Below are 17070 nucleotides of genomic sequence, written 5' to 3'. Positions count from 1 at the left end.
CCAGGAGGAACCTCCCCGAGCGGATGCATCTGACCCTGAAACAGTAGCGCTTCTCTCTCCTTCCTTTCTTTAAACACCTACTAAAACAACCCCCCCATCTCCTTTTGATGTCCACAGAAGCTCTGTTGAGCTGCAGCATGATAAAGGGAAAATCAAAGCTGAGCGAAAGCCGTCGGCATTGAGAGGCTCTTCAGGCTGTGGGGTTATTTCCCTCGGATCCGCTTTTGTTCTAAAGCGGAGAGAGCGAGAGAGAGAAAGAATCTACTAAAGTTTGGGTCATTTCCCTGAACCGGAGGCAGGAGGGGCTGGGGGTGATGTGGGTGGCAGCAGGCGGTACCCAGGGCAGGAGCATGGCATTGTGGGCCAGCCTTGTTTTTTGGGGACAGACACTAACCTACTGCTTGAGATTTGCAGCGTGGGTGATGACGACCATGAAGAGCAGCCCCAGGTTTCTCCTGCTCTGAAGCCTTAATGGGGCCAAGCCCATGGCAGCTCGCTCCCAATTGCATCCCTTTGCCACTGTCTCTTCCCCCCCAACCCTTGATATTAGTGTCCATAGGTGTTGCCCTGCCTAGAGACTGGTGATGGCGTTTGCTTAGCACTTGGGTAGCCTTGGGCAAGCTGGCACTGGGACCATGGGGTAGCAGCCGAGCTAGGGAGGCTGAGTGTAAATGCACCAAAGAGAGCCAGGCTTGTGGGAGTTGCTTTCGGGATCCTCCCCGGTGCTCAGCCCTCTCTCTGGCCCTCCAGGCAGGCAGCTCTGCTGTGGCAATCCATCTCCTCTCTCTTTGTGGCGCCATCTCTCTCTCCCTTCCCATCTCTCCTCTCTGGGGGGAAGGCAGCTATTGTTATGGGGTTTGAGATCTGCATATGAAAGCCCCAGTTGCTATGGCACTGGGGAGGCAGGGACACTTACTGCCAAGGACAAAGCCCTGCCTGGACTTGGAGGTCCCTTCCTGGGCCTGGCAGATACCTGAGGCTGCCCACAGGGCTTTCCCGGGGAGAAGCTGTTGCCCTGTAAACCCCCGAGTCTTGGCTTCCAGGGGGAGTTTTTGAGGATGCGCAGGGCCTGTCGGGGCAAGAAGCTGCCAGCTAGGAGCCCTGGGCACCCAGGTTACAAGGCTCCTACGGTGTCTGGGGCACGGAGGGTCCCGAGGGTGCGGGAAGTACCCAGGCCGTAGATGTGCCTTAGCATGGTTGCAGCAATGTCAGAGTCCTCCGCGGTGCCCGAAGCCGCTGGTATTATTTTTAGTGGCAAAGTGCACTTTACACGCGTGAAGGCTGGAACCGCGCCTAACAGTCCGGGACTCCCGGGTTTTATTCCCAGCTCCACCACTGACTTTATGTGTGGCCTAGGGATCCTTCTGCCTTATTCCCTCCACGGGACCTGGGGCAAGTCATTTTGCCTTCCCATGCCTCAGTTTCTCCGTGTGGGTGGTGATACTGATTCTTGCAGCAAAAGAGTCGGGAAGGACTTGTACCCCGTGGTTGGACTGGTACAAACTGGGGGGGATTTGCTTTCATCTGTAGCGGGGCATATATTAACAACCTTAATTAGAAGCAGGATGCTGGCTGCGGTGATTCTCCTGCCTTACCTATGGCAGGTTGTGATGTTAAGTCTTGTGTCCGCGATGACGGCAGTTTTATGAAGAATTTAGATGATGGATTTGTCCGGGATGATTTGGATAGGGATGCTGCAGCCTCATGGGCTCGATGACCGCTGGAGGTCCCTTCCAGCCCTCCTTCTCTACGATTCTCTTTCATCTCTAAGATAAAAGATGGAGTAGTCTGTCAAAGTGATATTACCAATGCCACGGACACATGGCATTGCAGGGTGTCGTGAAGCTGAATTAACTCACTGTCCCAGAGTGTGACATGTGCCAAGAGGGACTGACATGCTTCTAAGTGCTGCGTTGCTGCTGTAGCTCTGTAGCCTTATCTCGGCGTGCCTGAGCCAAGCCAGTGGGCTAGGGGGATGCTCAGCAGCCCCAGGACTGAGGGTGTGGGGCTGAGATTGCCCTTTCCAGGTACGGGTATGTACCTCGATGGCATCGTGCTTGTTCATGAATCCCTGCTCAGTTCCCGTCTGGCATCGCCCAGCCTGGTTATCCCACTGTCTGCCCTGCCAGTCTTTGCCATCTCATTGCTGTATTGCACTGTGGCTATGGCCAGCTCCTGCCTCCCTCCCCACAAGCACTGTGTTTTCCTGCTCTAAGTCATATGTTGCCCTGGGCTGGGGGTCCTGGTGAAACTCCCCCTCACTGGGACAAAGCTATGTAGGGACCCAGGAGTGTTTTTCCAACTGAAGCAGCCAGCAGTAGCTTAGAGCAGGGGCAGGATATTGGACAAGACAGTCCCTTAAATCTAGGGCTAGAAGGGGGCCTGCCGGGTTAGTGAGTCCAGGGAACCACGTACCCAAACTCCATTAAGAACGGTTCACGATGACCCTCACATGCAACAACAGGGCACAAGGGCAGAAACACCAAGAGCACCCAGCCATAGGCATGCTTGGGAGTGCCACCTGCAGTACCCCCTGCTTCTCCTTGCAAACCTGCACCTCATCTTGTCTAATGAGGATGCCCTCCTCTGCTTGAGGTCTGCATGGTACCACAGGGAGCAGGGGCTGGGTCCACTCTTTGGCATCTCCAGCACCCACCCCGCCTTGGGTTGCCACCTGCCTTCATAGGGTGGGCGCAGCCGGGGAGAGGAGCACAGTGTCCTATCCGCTGTAGCCTGGCATGAACACTTTCCGTGCTTCAGACTGGGCCAAAGGGGCTGGATCTCTTTCTTTCCAGCTGAAAATAATCCTGGGCTTTAGGATATTTTTAAGCGGCTCTGCCACATGCTGGGAAGGCTAAGGCTGCTCGTGGTGAGTGTCTGTGTCTCTGTCTTGGCACGGGGCTGGCCCCAGCCCTCAATGATCACTTTGTTCCTCCTCATCCTCTCCCTGAGCCGGCTGGGTCCATGCAGTGTCACATTGCCCATTGCGGGATCAGCGGCTGACACGCTCCAGGGCCGGCTGCCTGCAGGATCAGGCCTGGGAAAAGGACACAGCTCAGGTCACATGAGCTTTCTTGCCCCCTTAACTTGTTGGCGGTGGGAGTGCAGCCCCACAGGAGAGGCTCAGAGCCGGGGGGTGGCAGGCAGAGGGGTAGACAGGGTGAACATGGTAAGCCCCTGTACCCCACAGGTACCCTGATGCCTGTGGGTGCCAGCACCTCCGGGGAGAGTGGGGAAACGTTTCACCAAGGGTGCACGGGGGATTGCTCTACCCCGTGCATTTAACAGGTACAAGGTGGTCGCAGAAGGGGCAGTGTGGAGCTGAGGCCACCACTTCCCTTCTGTACTCACAGCTTCTGGCCTGTCTGTGTTCAAGACACTTTCCAGCAGAAGCTAGCTCTGCTTCGGCTGCCCCGTGGGGTCGGCATATGGCCATGGGGGACTCTGGCCACATCCTTAGTGCTGGTGGTGATGGCAGGAGGTTTGGAGCCCAGCTGGGGTCCTCATAGCCCAGAGGCAGAACTTGCAGTGCTGGTGATCTGACGTTTTTCCTAGGGCCAGGTCCCTGTACTCCCGTTGAGGCATGCTTCAGCTTTGCTGGGGAATGGCAGGAGGGGGGACTGGAGGAGGGCGGGGGGCTAGGAAAGCTTTTTCCCGCTGGCTGTTCTGCTGTTCTAACTCTTGTGTTCTCTCCTTTCTCTCCCACTGGCCCCTTCCCTGCTTTCTAAAGAACATAGGAAGCTTCTTGCTGGTAAGTGATGGTGCATCATCCAAAATACCATCCCTCCATCCACCATCAAACCAACCCCCGTAGTCTCTCCACCCCCATCTGGGCTCTCCATCAGACCTGGAGCAATAGAGACCCTCTTGGAGGTGGGTGTAAGCTCCCCCGTTCCCATGCATCTCCAAGGGCACTATTGCCATTAGATCACAGTTTGAAAGATGAGCCACCCTTGGGTGCAGCTTCCAGATGACTGCTGGGTCTGGTTGGCAGCTGTGTCCACTCGCTAGCCAGCCAGGTGGCTTTCCAGAGCTGGGTTAAAGCAATTGCTTATGCTGAATCTTGCTAGTTTTCTCCTGCCCAACAGGCGTTGGGTAGCCCGGGCTGAATGCCACACAACTTAAACTGTGATCTAATAACCTCTATCACCTAGCGCCCTCCCCATGTCTGACCATCCTCAGCCTGTCACCTTCACCGACCTCCTATGGGAGTCATGCACAGGGGTCCCAGATGCCCTGTTGGCATCTAGACCTCCCCTTTCTTTGGCATTGCTTGATGTCTCCGAGGCTCTGCAGTTTGGTTTGTTCCATCCCCTTGGCAAGACGGTTCGGATGGAGGGAGCAGGGAGGGTTGGGCTGATTGCAGTGTGTGTGTGTGCACGTGTGCTGTGTGTATACAGATGCCTGTATGCATTTGCAGGTATGTACATACTTGTATGTACATACCTGGCATGCAAATTTATAGAGGACAGTACAGGTAGTGAGGGGACAGCCACTGTGGCTGGACATTAAGCAAATTCTGCGGGTGGTGCGGATGCCCGACCACAGATGGGTTGGAAGCAAGACCCTCTGCTGGCATGAATCAGCCTCAACACTGGCTCACTGTGGCCAGATGGACCTGGCCTTTGCTAACAGGACTTATCGTGGGACCTGTGGCTCTCGAACAACCGCCTGCTTTGCTAGGGAAGCCAAGGTCCTGCAAAGCAAGAAGCCTGGGCCCAGCTCCTCCAGTTCTGCTTGTTGTGACCCAGGGCATGTCATGCTCCTCTTCCTGGCTTCCACTTTCCCTCTGAAGATTTGGGGGCAAATGCCCTTGCCCAAAGCTTTATCCTGAGCCTTGGGCTTGCAGTGGAGTTTGAGGTTGAGTTTGTGCACCTGAATTGCTAGGCATGAATACTCAGGATTCAGCAAGGCTGCCAGCTGAGAGCATGTCCCATTCCCACTGAGGTTCCTAATTCTCCTGGGCTGTTGGGGAGCTCCCAGCCTGACCCGCTGCTTCAGAGGGGAGGCAGCAGCTGGGCAGTGATGGTGAGGGGCAGGACCACAAAACCTGATGCAATCTGGAAGCATCCCAGTGCCCCAAAGGCCCTCCCGTTGGGTTTGCAAAGGCGTTCAGACTCCCAGCTTCCCTCGCCTTGTCATTAGCAGCTCCTCTCTCCCCCAGCTGTCAGTGGGACGGGGCGGTGGTTCCCTCCCAGCAAATCCCTGTCATTAAAGCAAACCCTTTTGCGCTCTTGGCTGGCTGCTTGGGTTCCCCAAGCAGCCGTAGAGGACAAGGGAAGGGTGCACGGTGTAACCGGCCCAGCCCTGGACGGGTGCCCACTCCCTAGCGCTGGGAATCCGGGGATGCCAGGGGGACTCACGGCCGGCTCCTTTGTGCGGAGGCTGCCGATATGGAGAGCATGCGAGGAAGGGATTCGGAGAGCAGCTGGGGCTAGCAGCCCCCGTCGCTCCCCCTCCGACCTGTCTTCTCCGCAAACACGCCCTGCCTGGCTCTCTCCCCTCTGGCTGGTGCGGTGTGGCCCGGTGATTGCTGTGTGTTGCCGCCTTCTGCCGCAGCCAGCACGCTCCTGGGACCACGGTCCCTAAGTACCTCCATAGAGCAACAGCCTATGCAGCTTCCTGGAGCCCGGGGATTGGGGCCCTCCCTGGGTCTGTGCGTGAGTGTTTATGGCTAGGGGACCTGTGCGCTGTGTCCCCAGCATGCTCCAGTACCAGGCATCAGGCACGTTCCCTCTCTTTGGCATCACACTGCTATAGAGGAATGAGACCTCAAAAGGGCCGTCTCCTCCAAGACCCTGTTCCCCATCGGCTCATCCCTGCCAGAAACTAGGCACTTAGAAACTTTTTGTGAGGAAGATACAGCACGGCCTCGAAGCAACCTAACCGCCCAAGGAGGCAGAACGGCCCCCACACTCCCCTGGGCATGCACAGGGGCAGGGTCCAGTTTTTGGAAACTCTGCAGAGGTTCAGTACTGAGTGTCTGCTCTTCATTAGTTGGCCATGGATGTTGGTGGCTGCTAGGGAGCTCGTGGCTGCTAACGGGGCACCCTGACCAGCTCGGATGGGTGCAGATGCCCAGCTGGCAGTGACTCGATGCTGTCTTTGGCTTGAGGAAGAGTTGATTGCCAACTTCTTTACAGCAACAAACCTGGGCTCCTCTCCTTTGCACCCACCTATCCCCCACTTGTGTGTCTGTCTCCCGGTCAGGTCAGCAGTGGGGCCGAGGCAGGACACTGGCCTGGGTCCCACCAGAGTCTGGGGAAGGCCTGGTTTGGATGTTACTGCCGGCCTGGGCGTCTGTGCATGACTGCGCCGCTGGGCATTACGGGCTTGGAGGTGGTAGCTTGGGCTTATCTCCGGTTGACATCTTTGTGCTTCTCCCTGTTTGTACTTGGCTGCGCTGCGCAGGGCAGCAGGGCTGGGCCAGGGGGCTGTCCGGAGACCCTTACTCGCTAAAGCACCTTGGGAGACCAGAGTATATTGCGAGATGCCTCCAGCTTGTTCTGAAATGGGAGCAGAATAGGACTGGGATCAAACCCAGCCCAACAGCACCCTCCGCCGGCTCACAGCTGCAGGAGGATGGTGCAGCGTGAACGGCTTTCAATCCCGACGGGTGCCTGGAGCTACGGCGCTAAGCACTTCCAACAGCTTCCCGGGCAGGGAGGGCTGTCAGGGGTCTCCATCTGCTGTCGGCTGCTGGGCCTCCTCCCCGCTCCGCAGCGACGTTCCCCCGGGACCGGCGGGAGCGTATCGTGGTCTGTGCCCAAGACAATGGGGCTCATCTTTTATTTACACGTGTGTGTGGCAGCGCGGTGTCTGCCAGCTCGCAGCACAATAGCAGGACCCTGCTTGCCTTCCCCGCGCCCAGCTGGGTCTAGGTGGCGGGAGGGAGAATGGCTGGAGACCCACTCATCCACCCTGACCTCCATTAAACAGGCACGGGCATCTCTCTGCAGTGCATGCAGGCATCTTCTGCACTGAGTCTTCCTCACCTAGACAAAGGGATGCCTTTTCCTCTTCCCCTGACACTCATCCTTTCCTGGGCACGTATAGGGGCAGGTGTTTCTCCCGGCAGCATCACCCCCACCCTGCTGCTTGCCCCTGTTCATAGAGAGATTGCTACCCCACATAGCGGGGGTGTTGCTGAGCCTGGTCAGCAGACCCTTTTCAGAGCCCAGGGTCTCCAGGAAGGGAGCAAAGTAGCAAGGTAGCTGGTTGTGGTGTGTGTTTGCAGGGAAAATGCCCTTCTTTCCTGGTCAGCTGCAGCACCTCCAGCCCTGTCCTTGCCTGTGGGAGCTGCTGCCATCTTCTGTGGCTGTTTCCTCTCTTCCAGTAGTGCCTGCTCCCTGCCCCAAATAGTTCAACTTGCTCCCGGACTCCTAGGGCTGGCGGGGTTATAGTCAACTGGCTTCAGAGAGGGGCTGTGTGGGGGGAAGGAAAGGTGTGTAGAGAGTAGAAAGTCTTTTGTACCCTGTGCACACACGTGTCCTGCCACCTTAAACCCAGAGGCTTGGTAAGACTCTGGGGGGATGCACTCAGTGCTTGCAGGGAGAGATGCCAGCAGCCACCTCTGCAGGAGCCAGGGTGAGATGGTCTATGCTTGCTCGCATCTGGGAGGGCTAGTGGGGCCCAGCAGGAGATATTTAAAGCCTCTTGGCGGGGAGCAGTCCTGCACCACATTGCCATGTTGAAGCACTGGGTCACTGTCTGCCTGCCCCATCACCAATGAGGCCAGGTGTAGGAAGGCAAGGTCACCTCTGCTGTGAGATCGGAGGGGGGTGCCCAGGGTCCCCTGCAAAGCCCATCACCCTGTGCCACACTGGTGCCGTGCCCCACACAGACAGGAGCCTGCCAGGGTCAGTGCACCTCTGCAGAAGGAAGGAGCAGCCACGTGCCTCCTTTGCCCCAGCTCCGTGCAGTCCTGGGAGGCCTGCCCCATGCTGACGCTGCGGCTCCTGTCCTGAGGTCTGTCTGGTTTATGGGAAGTTGTTCACAACAAGGCTCAAAAACCAGCAACCAGGAACTGCTCTGATCTGAGGCCCGTGCCGGCTCCCCTTGGCCGGGAGCCCGGTGCTGCACAGTCCCGTGTGTGCAGCTCACAGTGCTTACGGGCATAACTCCGGGGTTTGTGGCCCGCAAAGGGAGCCCCAAGGCCAGGCTGTGGCTGGGGACTGCTCCCTTTCTTCCCTGCCTTTCACTGAAGGGCTGGGGTGCTCTGCAAACTGCCCCCCCGGGACACGTAACACAGTTTAAGTGCCAGGCAGAGCTGCTTCCTTTGCGGATGCTGTAGCATCCTTTACTGGAACCTGCTATGTAAAGGCAAGAGGCACTGGGCAGAGATGGATAGATAAAGTCCCCTGGGGCTAACCATGAGGCCCTCATCATCCATAGGGGGGAAACTGAGGCATACCAGTGGTGCTGGTAGATGCTGAGCTGCTTGGAAACAATTTGCTGCTGTGTTGGCACGTAAGTGTTTCTGAACAGCCAAGAGGCCATCTGGGGCCTCTGCAAGCCTTGTTTCCTGTCCAGCTCACCATAGCCTAGCTCCTTTAATTCTTCCTGCCTGTCTGTCTGTCAGCCTTTGAGGCTGTAGATTAGGTTTCCCAGCAGATGCCCTGTGGTACCCAAATCCAAGCAATCCTCATCTCCTGGCAGGAAATACCTGTGCTTGACTGAGGTTGAAGGATCTCCTCTTAAGTGCCAGCGTGATGTTAGCAATGAACGGTCATCTGCGTGCAGGAGTGCATGCATGTGCATCTCTGTCTGTGCAACATCATCCTCTACCGCTCGATTATGAAACTGCCCAGCTGACTCCTATATCCCAAACTGCAGTGAACTCTGAGGCTGAACAGTGCTCGAAGGGAGCGGGGTGTAAATCGAGGTGAGGCTGCTTCCAAAGGGAGCCATTCACCGCCTGGCGTTATGCTGGTTTATCTGCTGGGAGAACATCCCAGTTGCTGGTGGCCTGCGTGCGCGTTAGTGCAGAGCGGGTATCAGCGTCAGGGAGCCTGCGATGGGGTTTCAAGCTAAACAGTCCTCTGGAGGCCGTGTTTTTCCTGTTCTTGCAAAAAGTTTGTCATCTTGTTGGGGAATGTAATATAGTCAGTCCCCTACCATGCGGTGCGGGCTAGGTAACAGGACAGCTTGCCAACCCGCTTGGCTGGAAATTGGCTGGCATAAATACCTACGCACAGCATGGGCGGGCTGTGTAGCGAGCAGAAGTGAAGGCCGAATTCACGTGTAATTCATCCTCAGCCACCGCGGAGAGCCCGAGTTGTGACCTCCAGGGGCAGCGGGAGGGGAAGGGGCTGTCGGAGGTGGGAGGTGTCCGCTCTGCATCCCCGCTGCCCAGTGAACAGGTTGGTTACAAGACATCGTGCTACTGCCCCAGATCGTGGCAGCTAAGCCCCTGAACTCAGCGCAGGCTGGCTCCTGACCCTCCCTATGGTGTTTCGCAGGGATGTCTAGTGCGATTTCCCTGAGAGGTCGGCAGGTGGTGCTGTCATACCGTGGGAGACATGCAGGCTGTGACAGAAAGCTACAGGGAGTCAGTCCTGTGTCCTCTCCTCCCATCTCCAGGAGCAAACTGGAGTGAGAAAACTGGAGCAGAAGGAAAAGAAGTGACTTGCAGCTTTGTGGGCAGCAGAGAGTCCCATGTGGATGCTCCAAGGGGTCATTAGGATTTATTTGCATCCTCAGAGGCTGATGCATCATGAGGCAGGCACTGCGGTGCTAGGCGCTGCAGGTCTGCAGACCTACAAGGCAGCCCCTGCCCCTGGGAGCTGCAGTTGGAGGAGAGAGAAGCAGCAGGAGATGAGTCCAGCAGCGGTGCCCCAGTTGTGCTGGGTCTTGGGCCACTTGTCTCCTTCCGCAGAGACTTCCTGGGTGTTATCATGGGCCAGCTCATAGGGAGACCGGCCTCTTCCATGGCACGTCATATCTCATCTGTGGGACAAAGTGTGGAGAATGGGGCAGGGACCGCTGGGGACCCGAGGCTCCCAGAGCAGCGTTACAAGGCCAGACACCTCCTCCACAACTCATGATTCAGAGTCTGTCCAAAAGGGCATGCGCTTGTGCCCACGGGGAAGTGGAATGCAAAAATGTAGGACTCTTGGTTCAGAGATGATACCTATTATTAAACCAACTAGGAAATTGCAAAAAAATTATCTTTATCTGCAGGCTTTCGGGCTCTAATACCCTTCATCAAGCTCAGGGAAAATTAAAGCCGGGAAAAAGTCCCCATAGGTAGGAAATAAACTTCATTCATGGGGATATGGAGCGCTTTGTCCATGTGCCCAAGCAGGCCCGGTTCTGGCTTGCAACCCCCATCCACATGGATCTGCCGGTCCCTCAAATCCAGCCTAGGGTCTCAGGGAAAGGGGCCTGGCAGGGGAATGGCCAGTGCACACTTCGATGGCAGTGGCTTACATTGTCCGGGAGCAGCCCAGGGCAAAGCTTGCCTTGTAGGAATGGCCTGGCATGGACTGAGACTATTGGCAGAGCTGCCAGCTCAGCATCCCCACCTAACCCCGTCTGTCGGCTGCAGCCTGGTGCTCTTGCTTCTGGATGTCAGTTCCCATGTGCAAACCCCGCATTTAAGTAATTGCCTATTAGATTTATTTAAGAAATGCCACAATCCAGTTGTCTCAGGCGGCTCGGTGGAACAGATGTCCGCCCTGCACTGAAACATCTGCTCAGGAGAAGGGGGCTCACTGCTTAGCAATATGTACCACGTGGGGCTCGGGCTTTCCAGCCACACACAGGTGGGCTGTGCTATGGGGGGGACACTGGACCGGGGGAGCTGAGCTCTGTTGCTGCTGGAAGCTGTCCTCGTCTCTCCCATGCCGTGGCAGCTTACTCTGCCCCTAGGCGTGGAAACTCTGCACCGATTTCCACTCACACGCTCCCGCTGTCTGTGTGCTGTCCTGCTCATTGCTCTTGGCGTGGTCCCCTTCAGCGCTGGTTGGGTTTGAAAGGTTAAAACCACAGGGGTTGCAGCTGATGGATGCTTTCTGGGAGCCGTAGAGCCCAGATGTGGGTCAGATGTGTCCCGTGGCTTGAGGGCGTCTGGGTGCTCAGGTTTGGTCCTGGACCGTCTCAAGGCTGGTGCCGTGACAAGAGCCAGAGCGCGGCTTTGCTGCTTGGAGCCCTGGACATGCAGAGCAGACAGCCAGGGTGGACGGCTCGGGGGGGTGGATGGCTCTCCAGGGAGACCTGTCATTTTGGCATGAGGAGGATCCCCCAGCACAGAGGCTTACGGATCAGCCACAGGCAGTACAGGGCCTCCCTCCCCTGTGTTACCAACTCCACATCAAACCAGGCCAGGAAGCTCTGCCTCCCTGAAAAAGGAGCTTGGTAGTCTGGGTGCCCACCCCAGCAGCCACAGCAGCAGTGGGTGTTAGCACTGCCATCAGCAGGGTGCAAGGAGGCCAGGAGCTGTGCAAAGTGAACCCCCACAACGAGGCATGCTGGCAGGGTGGGAGACGGTGGGGGAGTTTGCACAACCCCTGCCTCTGTCTTTGTGTTTCATGGCTTGTCGAGCCAATGCTACAGTTTGGGGCAAATCCCTTCCCTGGTTTGCCTGGGAGCCTTTCCCGAGTGCTTGGGAAGCACACCCCAGGATGGGGCTAGAAGCGTGGTCTACGCATCGTTGCTGGTGGGCTCTGGGCTGTCCAGTGTGGACGGGGAGCCCCCATGTCCCCGTGTCTGTCCCCTGATGCTCCACGCCCATCCCAAAGGGCAACTCACAGCCCAGCCTGTCCCTCAGCTCCTGTCTGGAGGAGAGACAGCTGCCCCCTGCCGCTGAAATGTGGCTATGAAAGCAGGAGAGCCCCCCTGTTCTCAGGAGCCCACCCCCTGCCACGGGGCTGCTAATTGGGGATGGCATTAATTAGCACTCTCGCTCCCCTCCCCACACACTCCCGCACTCCCGGCTGGGCCGCCTCTCATCCCCCTGCCTGCTTCCCTCTCCCACCGAGGGGCTGTAAAAGCTCTTTATTTCCAGGCGCGGCTCAGCGGGAGCCGAGCTGGGTCCTGCCAAGTGTTAAATGAAATAATTAAAATCCACGCCCTCCTCCCCCTCCCCCGACTTTCTTTCTAATGCTGGTAATTAGCCTGGGAGAGCAGGGGAGGGGGTGGGGAAGGGAGGGAGGGGTGCTGCTAACCCCTGAAGTGGGCTCCCCTGTTGGAGGCCTCACATGGCTCTGTCTTGCCAGTGGGTGCCGGCAAATAAATACCAATTAGCTCAATGCCAAACTGGATTAGCAGGAGTGATGCCAGGCAGGGAGCTGGTGCCGCCCGGGGTGGGGGCTCAAGGCTGCTTTTTCTCAGGCCACTGGCTTGGCAGGTCGGAGCTGGAGTGGGGGGAGCAGACTGGTGCCTGCCCCGCAGAGCCCAGGGACGCCGGTTCTCACGGGGTTGCGCTCCTGGGTTGCTCTGGCCCAGCGGGAGCAGATGGGGTGGGAATAAGAGGTGGCTTTCCCCTGCCGCCTCCCCGAGTTGACACACTGGACAGGTTGGGTGCCCCACCGGGCTCGGCAGAGGTTGTCACCCCCTTCGGTGCTGAGGGCTATGGCTGAGAGGACCTGTCTGGGTCTTGGAGGGGAATAGATTTCATAGATTTCATAGGCATCAGGGCTGGAAGGGACCTCGTGAGATTAGTGGCTCCAGCCCCCTGCCCCAGGGGCAGAAAGCCAGCTGGGGTCAGCAAGATAAGCATCCAAGCGCTGCAGAGACTTGCTAGATGGATAGGCCCAGCATTGCTCAGCTTAGGGTCTAGCTCTCGCAGCAGTGGGCTAGTGTCTGCTGTGCCAGGCATTGAAGGTGCCCATGTCCCCTCCCGCCCAGGTATGGCAGAGTCCCTGTGGACACCGTGCCTAGGAGAACAGGAGCATCCATGGCCTCGCAGCACTGCCCTCCACCAAACCAGGGAGTACCAAGCACCAGTAACATGCATCCCCTTGGCAAACTGATTAAGGGTTTCTGGGTTGCCCACCCCACGTGAGACGTCTGATGAGAGGCAGCTGCGAGAGCCTGACCAGTGGTGTCCAGCTGGGTCCCTTTCCCACCAAACAGGATCTGGATCACCACCGGCGTGTCCTGCCTCCGTCCAAATGCGGCTCACACCGTGCCCCTCCTCCCGGCGGAGGGTGGTGGCTGGGGTGTGCCGTGCCACTTCTTCCACGGGTACTGCGACACATCTGTGGCCGCGGCGGGGGAGCTGCCAGCCCCTGCCCGTGCTTTTGAAGACCAACTCGAAGTGCCCCTATCCCACCCCCGCTCTGGGCTGTGCACAGCGTGGCGGCAGCAGCTGTTAAATCCTTGCTGGGATTGCTCAGAAATAAACCCATTAGCGGTGCTGGGCTTGAAGATGGCCGCTGACCACGCAGAGGCTTTAATGCATTAAATGCTCCAGCTGAGCAGGCTGGGGGAGGGAGAGCGTGAGCTCAAAATGTGAATATTTCCCACCCCGTAATTGGTCTGGCTGTGATGTTTAAGGGCATTAAGAGTGGACATGCTGGAAACCCTACTCTTTTTCACACCCCCTCTTTTTTGCCCTAAGTCTGAGTTTCCCTCAGTGTGGTCCGAAGGGGCCAGCATGGCTATCTGGCCACGGGCAGGCAGTGGGACGCTGCTGCCTCATTAGAAAGGCTCAGGGTCTGGCTTGGGGGTGCTGCCTCATGGTGGTGAGACCCAGGGGATGGTGGCAAGGTGGAGAAGATGCCATGCTGATGTTGGAGGGAAGGCTGCAGGGGAAAGGCGCCTGAAGGAGGTGGCTGGATACCCCAATGAGGGGCTCCTAGGTGGCAAGGCAGGGAAGTTGCCATGCTGATGTTGAAGGGAAGGCACCTGAAGGAGGTGGCTGGATACCCCACCCCGGTGAGGGGCTCCTGGGGTGGAGTTTGAGGGGGGAGCATCCAGCCGGCAGGGTGAGGGTGGCGTGGGGTGTGCGCCTTGCTCCCCCGCAGGCGGCTTTCTGACCAGCCCTCTCCCATTGCATAGGGGCAGCTGAAATCCTCGGGTTTCCAAGCTAAAACCTCCAGCCTCTCCTCTCTCCCCGTTTTTTCCCCACCATCTGTGTAGGGAGGGGCAGTGGGCTGGAGGACCCCGCAGCCCTGAGAGCATTCAACCAGCCTTCCACTGCCGGGGACAGCCAGCATGTGCAGTGGTCCTCTCCATGCCATGGGTTGGGGCTGGCATGGCAAGGCCACAACCACAGTGCACGGTCCCTCGTTCTGAACGTGCCCAGATTGCAAGGCAGTGCCAGCCACCTCCTGGGGGCAGCTGGGGCGCCTTCCCCGGAGAGTGCCAGACACCGGTGGTGCAGAGTCCCCCCAAGCGCAGTCAGGCTCCCCTCCCTGGCAGTGCCAATCTCCCGTGCTCCCTGCAGCCGTGCCCAGGCTGCACACGTGAGAAGTGCTCCATCCCGCGTAAATCACCTGGGTGGGATCAGGAAATACCGAAGCTTTCAGCTGTCCGTGCGTGAAGCTGGAGCACGAAGCTCCTGGCTGGGGTGGGGGGAAGGAGGGGGAGGTGACGTCTCAGTTCTTAACTCTGCCTTGGCTATCAAACTGCTGTTGGGGGATTCGCAAGCCTAAGCAGCATCTGGCACTTCTGGGCCACCTGGCAGGATCTTCTTAATTGTTTTTCAGTGGCAGGACCCAAGGTAACAGCTTAAAACATGACCCGGCTCAATTGTGGTTTTACGTGCTCTTTTGCTTCCTTAACTTCGGCTCCCCCTTTCCCAGCCAGAGAGGAGCGGGAAGGGAAAACGCTAGCATGGCTGGCCGGCAGAGGGCACTGGGCTGGGCCATTGCTTCCCTCGGAGGCTCGTGGCTGATACAAAAGGATCCCGGGTGAACTACTGTACAGTCCGGCTATAATGCAGCCACCTCTGGGGAGGGCTGTAGCACAGGGGATGGGCGGCCAGCGTGGGGGAAGTGGGACTAGGGATGAGGCTGGGGCCTGCATGTAGAGGTAAAATCCTGGCATCTGTACAAAATGCCCTGCGCAGAGAACAGACCGGTAATAATAAGGTCTCGTCTGAAAGTCCTGCCCAGAGGGACGTGAATGTGCCTCTCCCTGAACAGCGATGGGCTGAGGCCTCCGTGCTGGCGTCTGCCTGCGTATGTGCTCCAGGGAGCTGAGGCTCTTCACATCTGCGGAGGTTTTGCCCCTTGAAGTGGCCCCAGAAAGGCTTTAGGGGAGAGAAGCCTTGAAAATCGGGGAAGAAAGGGAGGAATGTGCCTTGCCTGATTTGCATATGTAAACATGCAAAGAGGAATATGCAAATACACTGGCTTTTCTGTTTGGTGTATGTGTTTTGGTTTTTTTATTTGAAGCCAAGCCTTTGGTCTTGGCCAAGTGTATTCGAGTTGCCAAGAGAGCATGATGCTGAAATGCAAGAGGCGGGAGACTGAGACCCCCGGGGAAGCTGGGGGGGTGATTCCTGCCCCCCCCCCCAGTCAAAATAATGCCCTGTACTTCTACATGCCTTCCTCCCAGAGCCCTCCGGAGGTGTCGGGCGTGAATTAGCTCGGCCTGCAGCCGGGCTGGGGAGGAACCTCTGCAAAGGGCCATGCATCGAGCTAGGAGCAGCTCCGGGCGCAGGACCCAGGAGTCCCGCTTCCTTGTCCTGTGCGTGTAATGACCGGCTCACTCTCCTGCTCTGGGAAGCACTTGGCTTTCAGTCCTGGTCACCAGGACCCCAGGGGAGGGTGCTGCAGCCAGAGGTTGCTGTCCCCTGCTCTGGTTAGCTTAGCATGAAACAGCTTTTTATCAGCAGGCTGTTGGGCTACGGACTGGGGGAGAGGTGACGGAGAAGTGGTGGGAGACAGCGTGTTGGACTTCTAGCCCTCCCTCAAGCCAGAAACGGTGCCTGGGAGAAGCAGAGGGGCTGGCGCATCCAGGCAATGAGTTGGTGGGGGCTCAGGCGAGTTGCCCCCTTTGGCCAGCACAGGTGCCATTGCAGCCTGGCCTGCGTCCGCTGGCTGGAGATAAAGCCCTCTCTGTGCTGAGGGGAGTCGGGTCAGTGCCGGCAGACCCAGAGCAGGCTGGGTGTGAGGGTCCATCAGGGCTGCAATGCGGGGGTTTGCTCGCTGAGCCAAGGGCAGCCTGGGCTGATGCCTGTATGGCAACCAGAGGGAGGGCAGCGGGGAGCTGAGGCCGGGGAAGAAGCACCGAGACTTCCCGCCGGCGAGCATATCCGGGCAGGCAAGGCTCGTGAAGCCAGCAGGGCACCTCCCATCCGTGGGGCTGCCCATCTCCCTGGGGACCCCTGCTGCCCTTGAGAGCAGCCGTGTCCTCTTCCCTCGTGCTTTTACAAGTGCCTGGGATCGGCTCCATTTCCCGCATGCCAGGTGGGGACCTCCGAGCCGAGCCCAGGGGGTCAGCAGGGGCAGCGCTGCCGGCTCGCCCTGCTCCCCATCTGCCAGCGCGATATTCTCTCTACAGCGAGTGGGAGGCTCAAGCGCTGGTGACTAACCAGCTGGGCATCTCCCCAGAGGAAGCGGGGGCGCCAGCTCCCCCTCTTCAGCATGATCCTTCAGCATGCTAAGAATAGCCCAGCCTCCCTGAGCGGCGCCCGGCATCGCGCCACCCTAGCCTGGCACCAGGAGGTGCCGTTTGGGCGAGTGTTGCTCCTTCCTCGGGTGGAGAAGCTGGCCATGGCTTGAAGAGCTCTGCCTGCCCTCCCAGGTGGTGATAACTACCTGGGAGGAAATCGGGGACGCCAGGAAAGCTTGGATGGAGTGAAGGGGACTTCTTTGTCCCTGGACAGCGCCGTCCCCCAGGGTCCTTGCTGCTCTGGGGCTGCAGGAAGCAAGACCCATGCAGCCTCTTGGCGCTGGGTTGGTCATTGAGTATTGGATCATCAGAGGCCAGGCGTACCCTTTCCCTGCTCAAGGGCTGGAGGCCTGGACTGAGACCACCTCTCTCTGGGACCTCTTCTTCCCCTGTTGCCCCTTCCCTGGCATCCCACCAGTGGCGTTCATCTCCAAGGCCCAACGCCCAACTCTCCCTTGCATCTCCTCTGGTGGCATTACGCTTTGAGTCTTGCCAGCCGTGTTG

The 17070-nt window shown here is 58.2% G+C and overlaps 1 protein-coding gene across 2 annotated transcripts in view; it reads left to right on the top strand.

Annotated features, from left to right (window-relative positions):
• Window positions 1-17070, top strand: part of AGRN (agrin) — a 158846-nt gene that overhangs the window by 59280 nt on the left and 82496 nt on the right. For both annotated transcript variants that reach the window (XM_019541616.1, XM_019541615.1), the window contains exon 2: window positions 3731-3751. In XM_019541616.1, coding sequence (XP_019397161.1) covers window positions 3731-3751 — 21 coding nt within the window. The remainder of the gene's footprint in view (window positions 1-3730; window positions 3752-17070) is intronic.

The sequence above is a fragment of the Crocodylus porosus genome, unplaced genomic scaffold (genome assembly GCF_001723895.1).
Source record: "Crocodylus porosus isolate Cpor-Errol unplaced genomic scaffold, CroPor_comp1, whole genome shotgun sequence".
NCBI lineage: Eukaryota > Metazoa > Chordata > Crocodylia > Crocodylidae > Crocodylus > Crocodylus porosus.
This window is presented reverse-complemented; position numbering and strand designations above follow the sequence as displayed.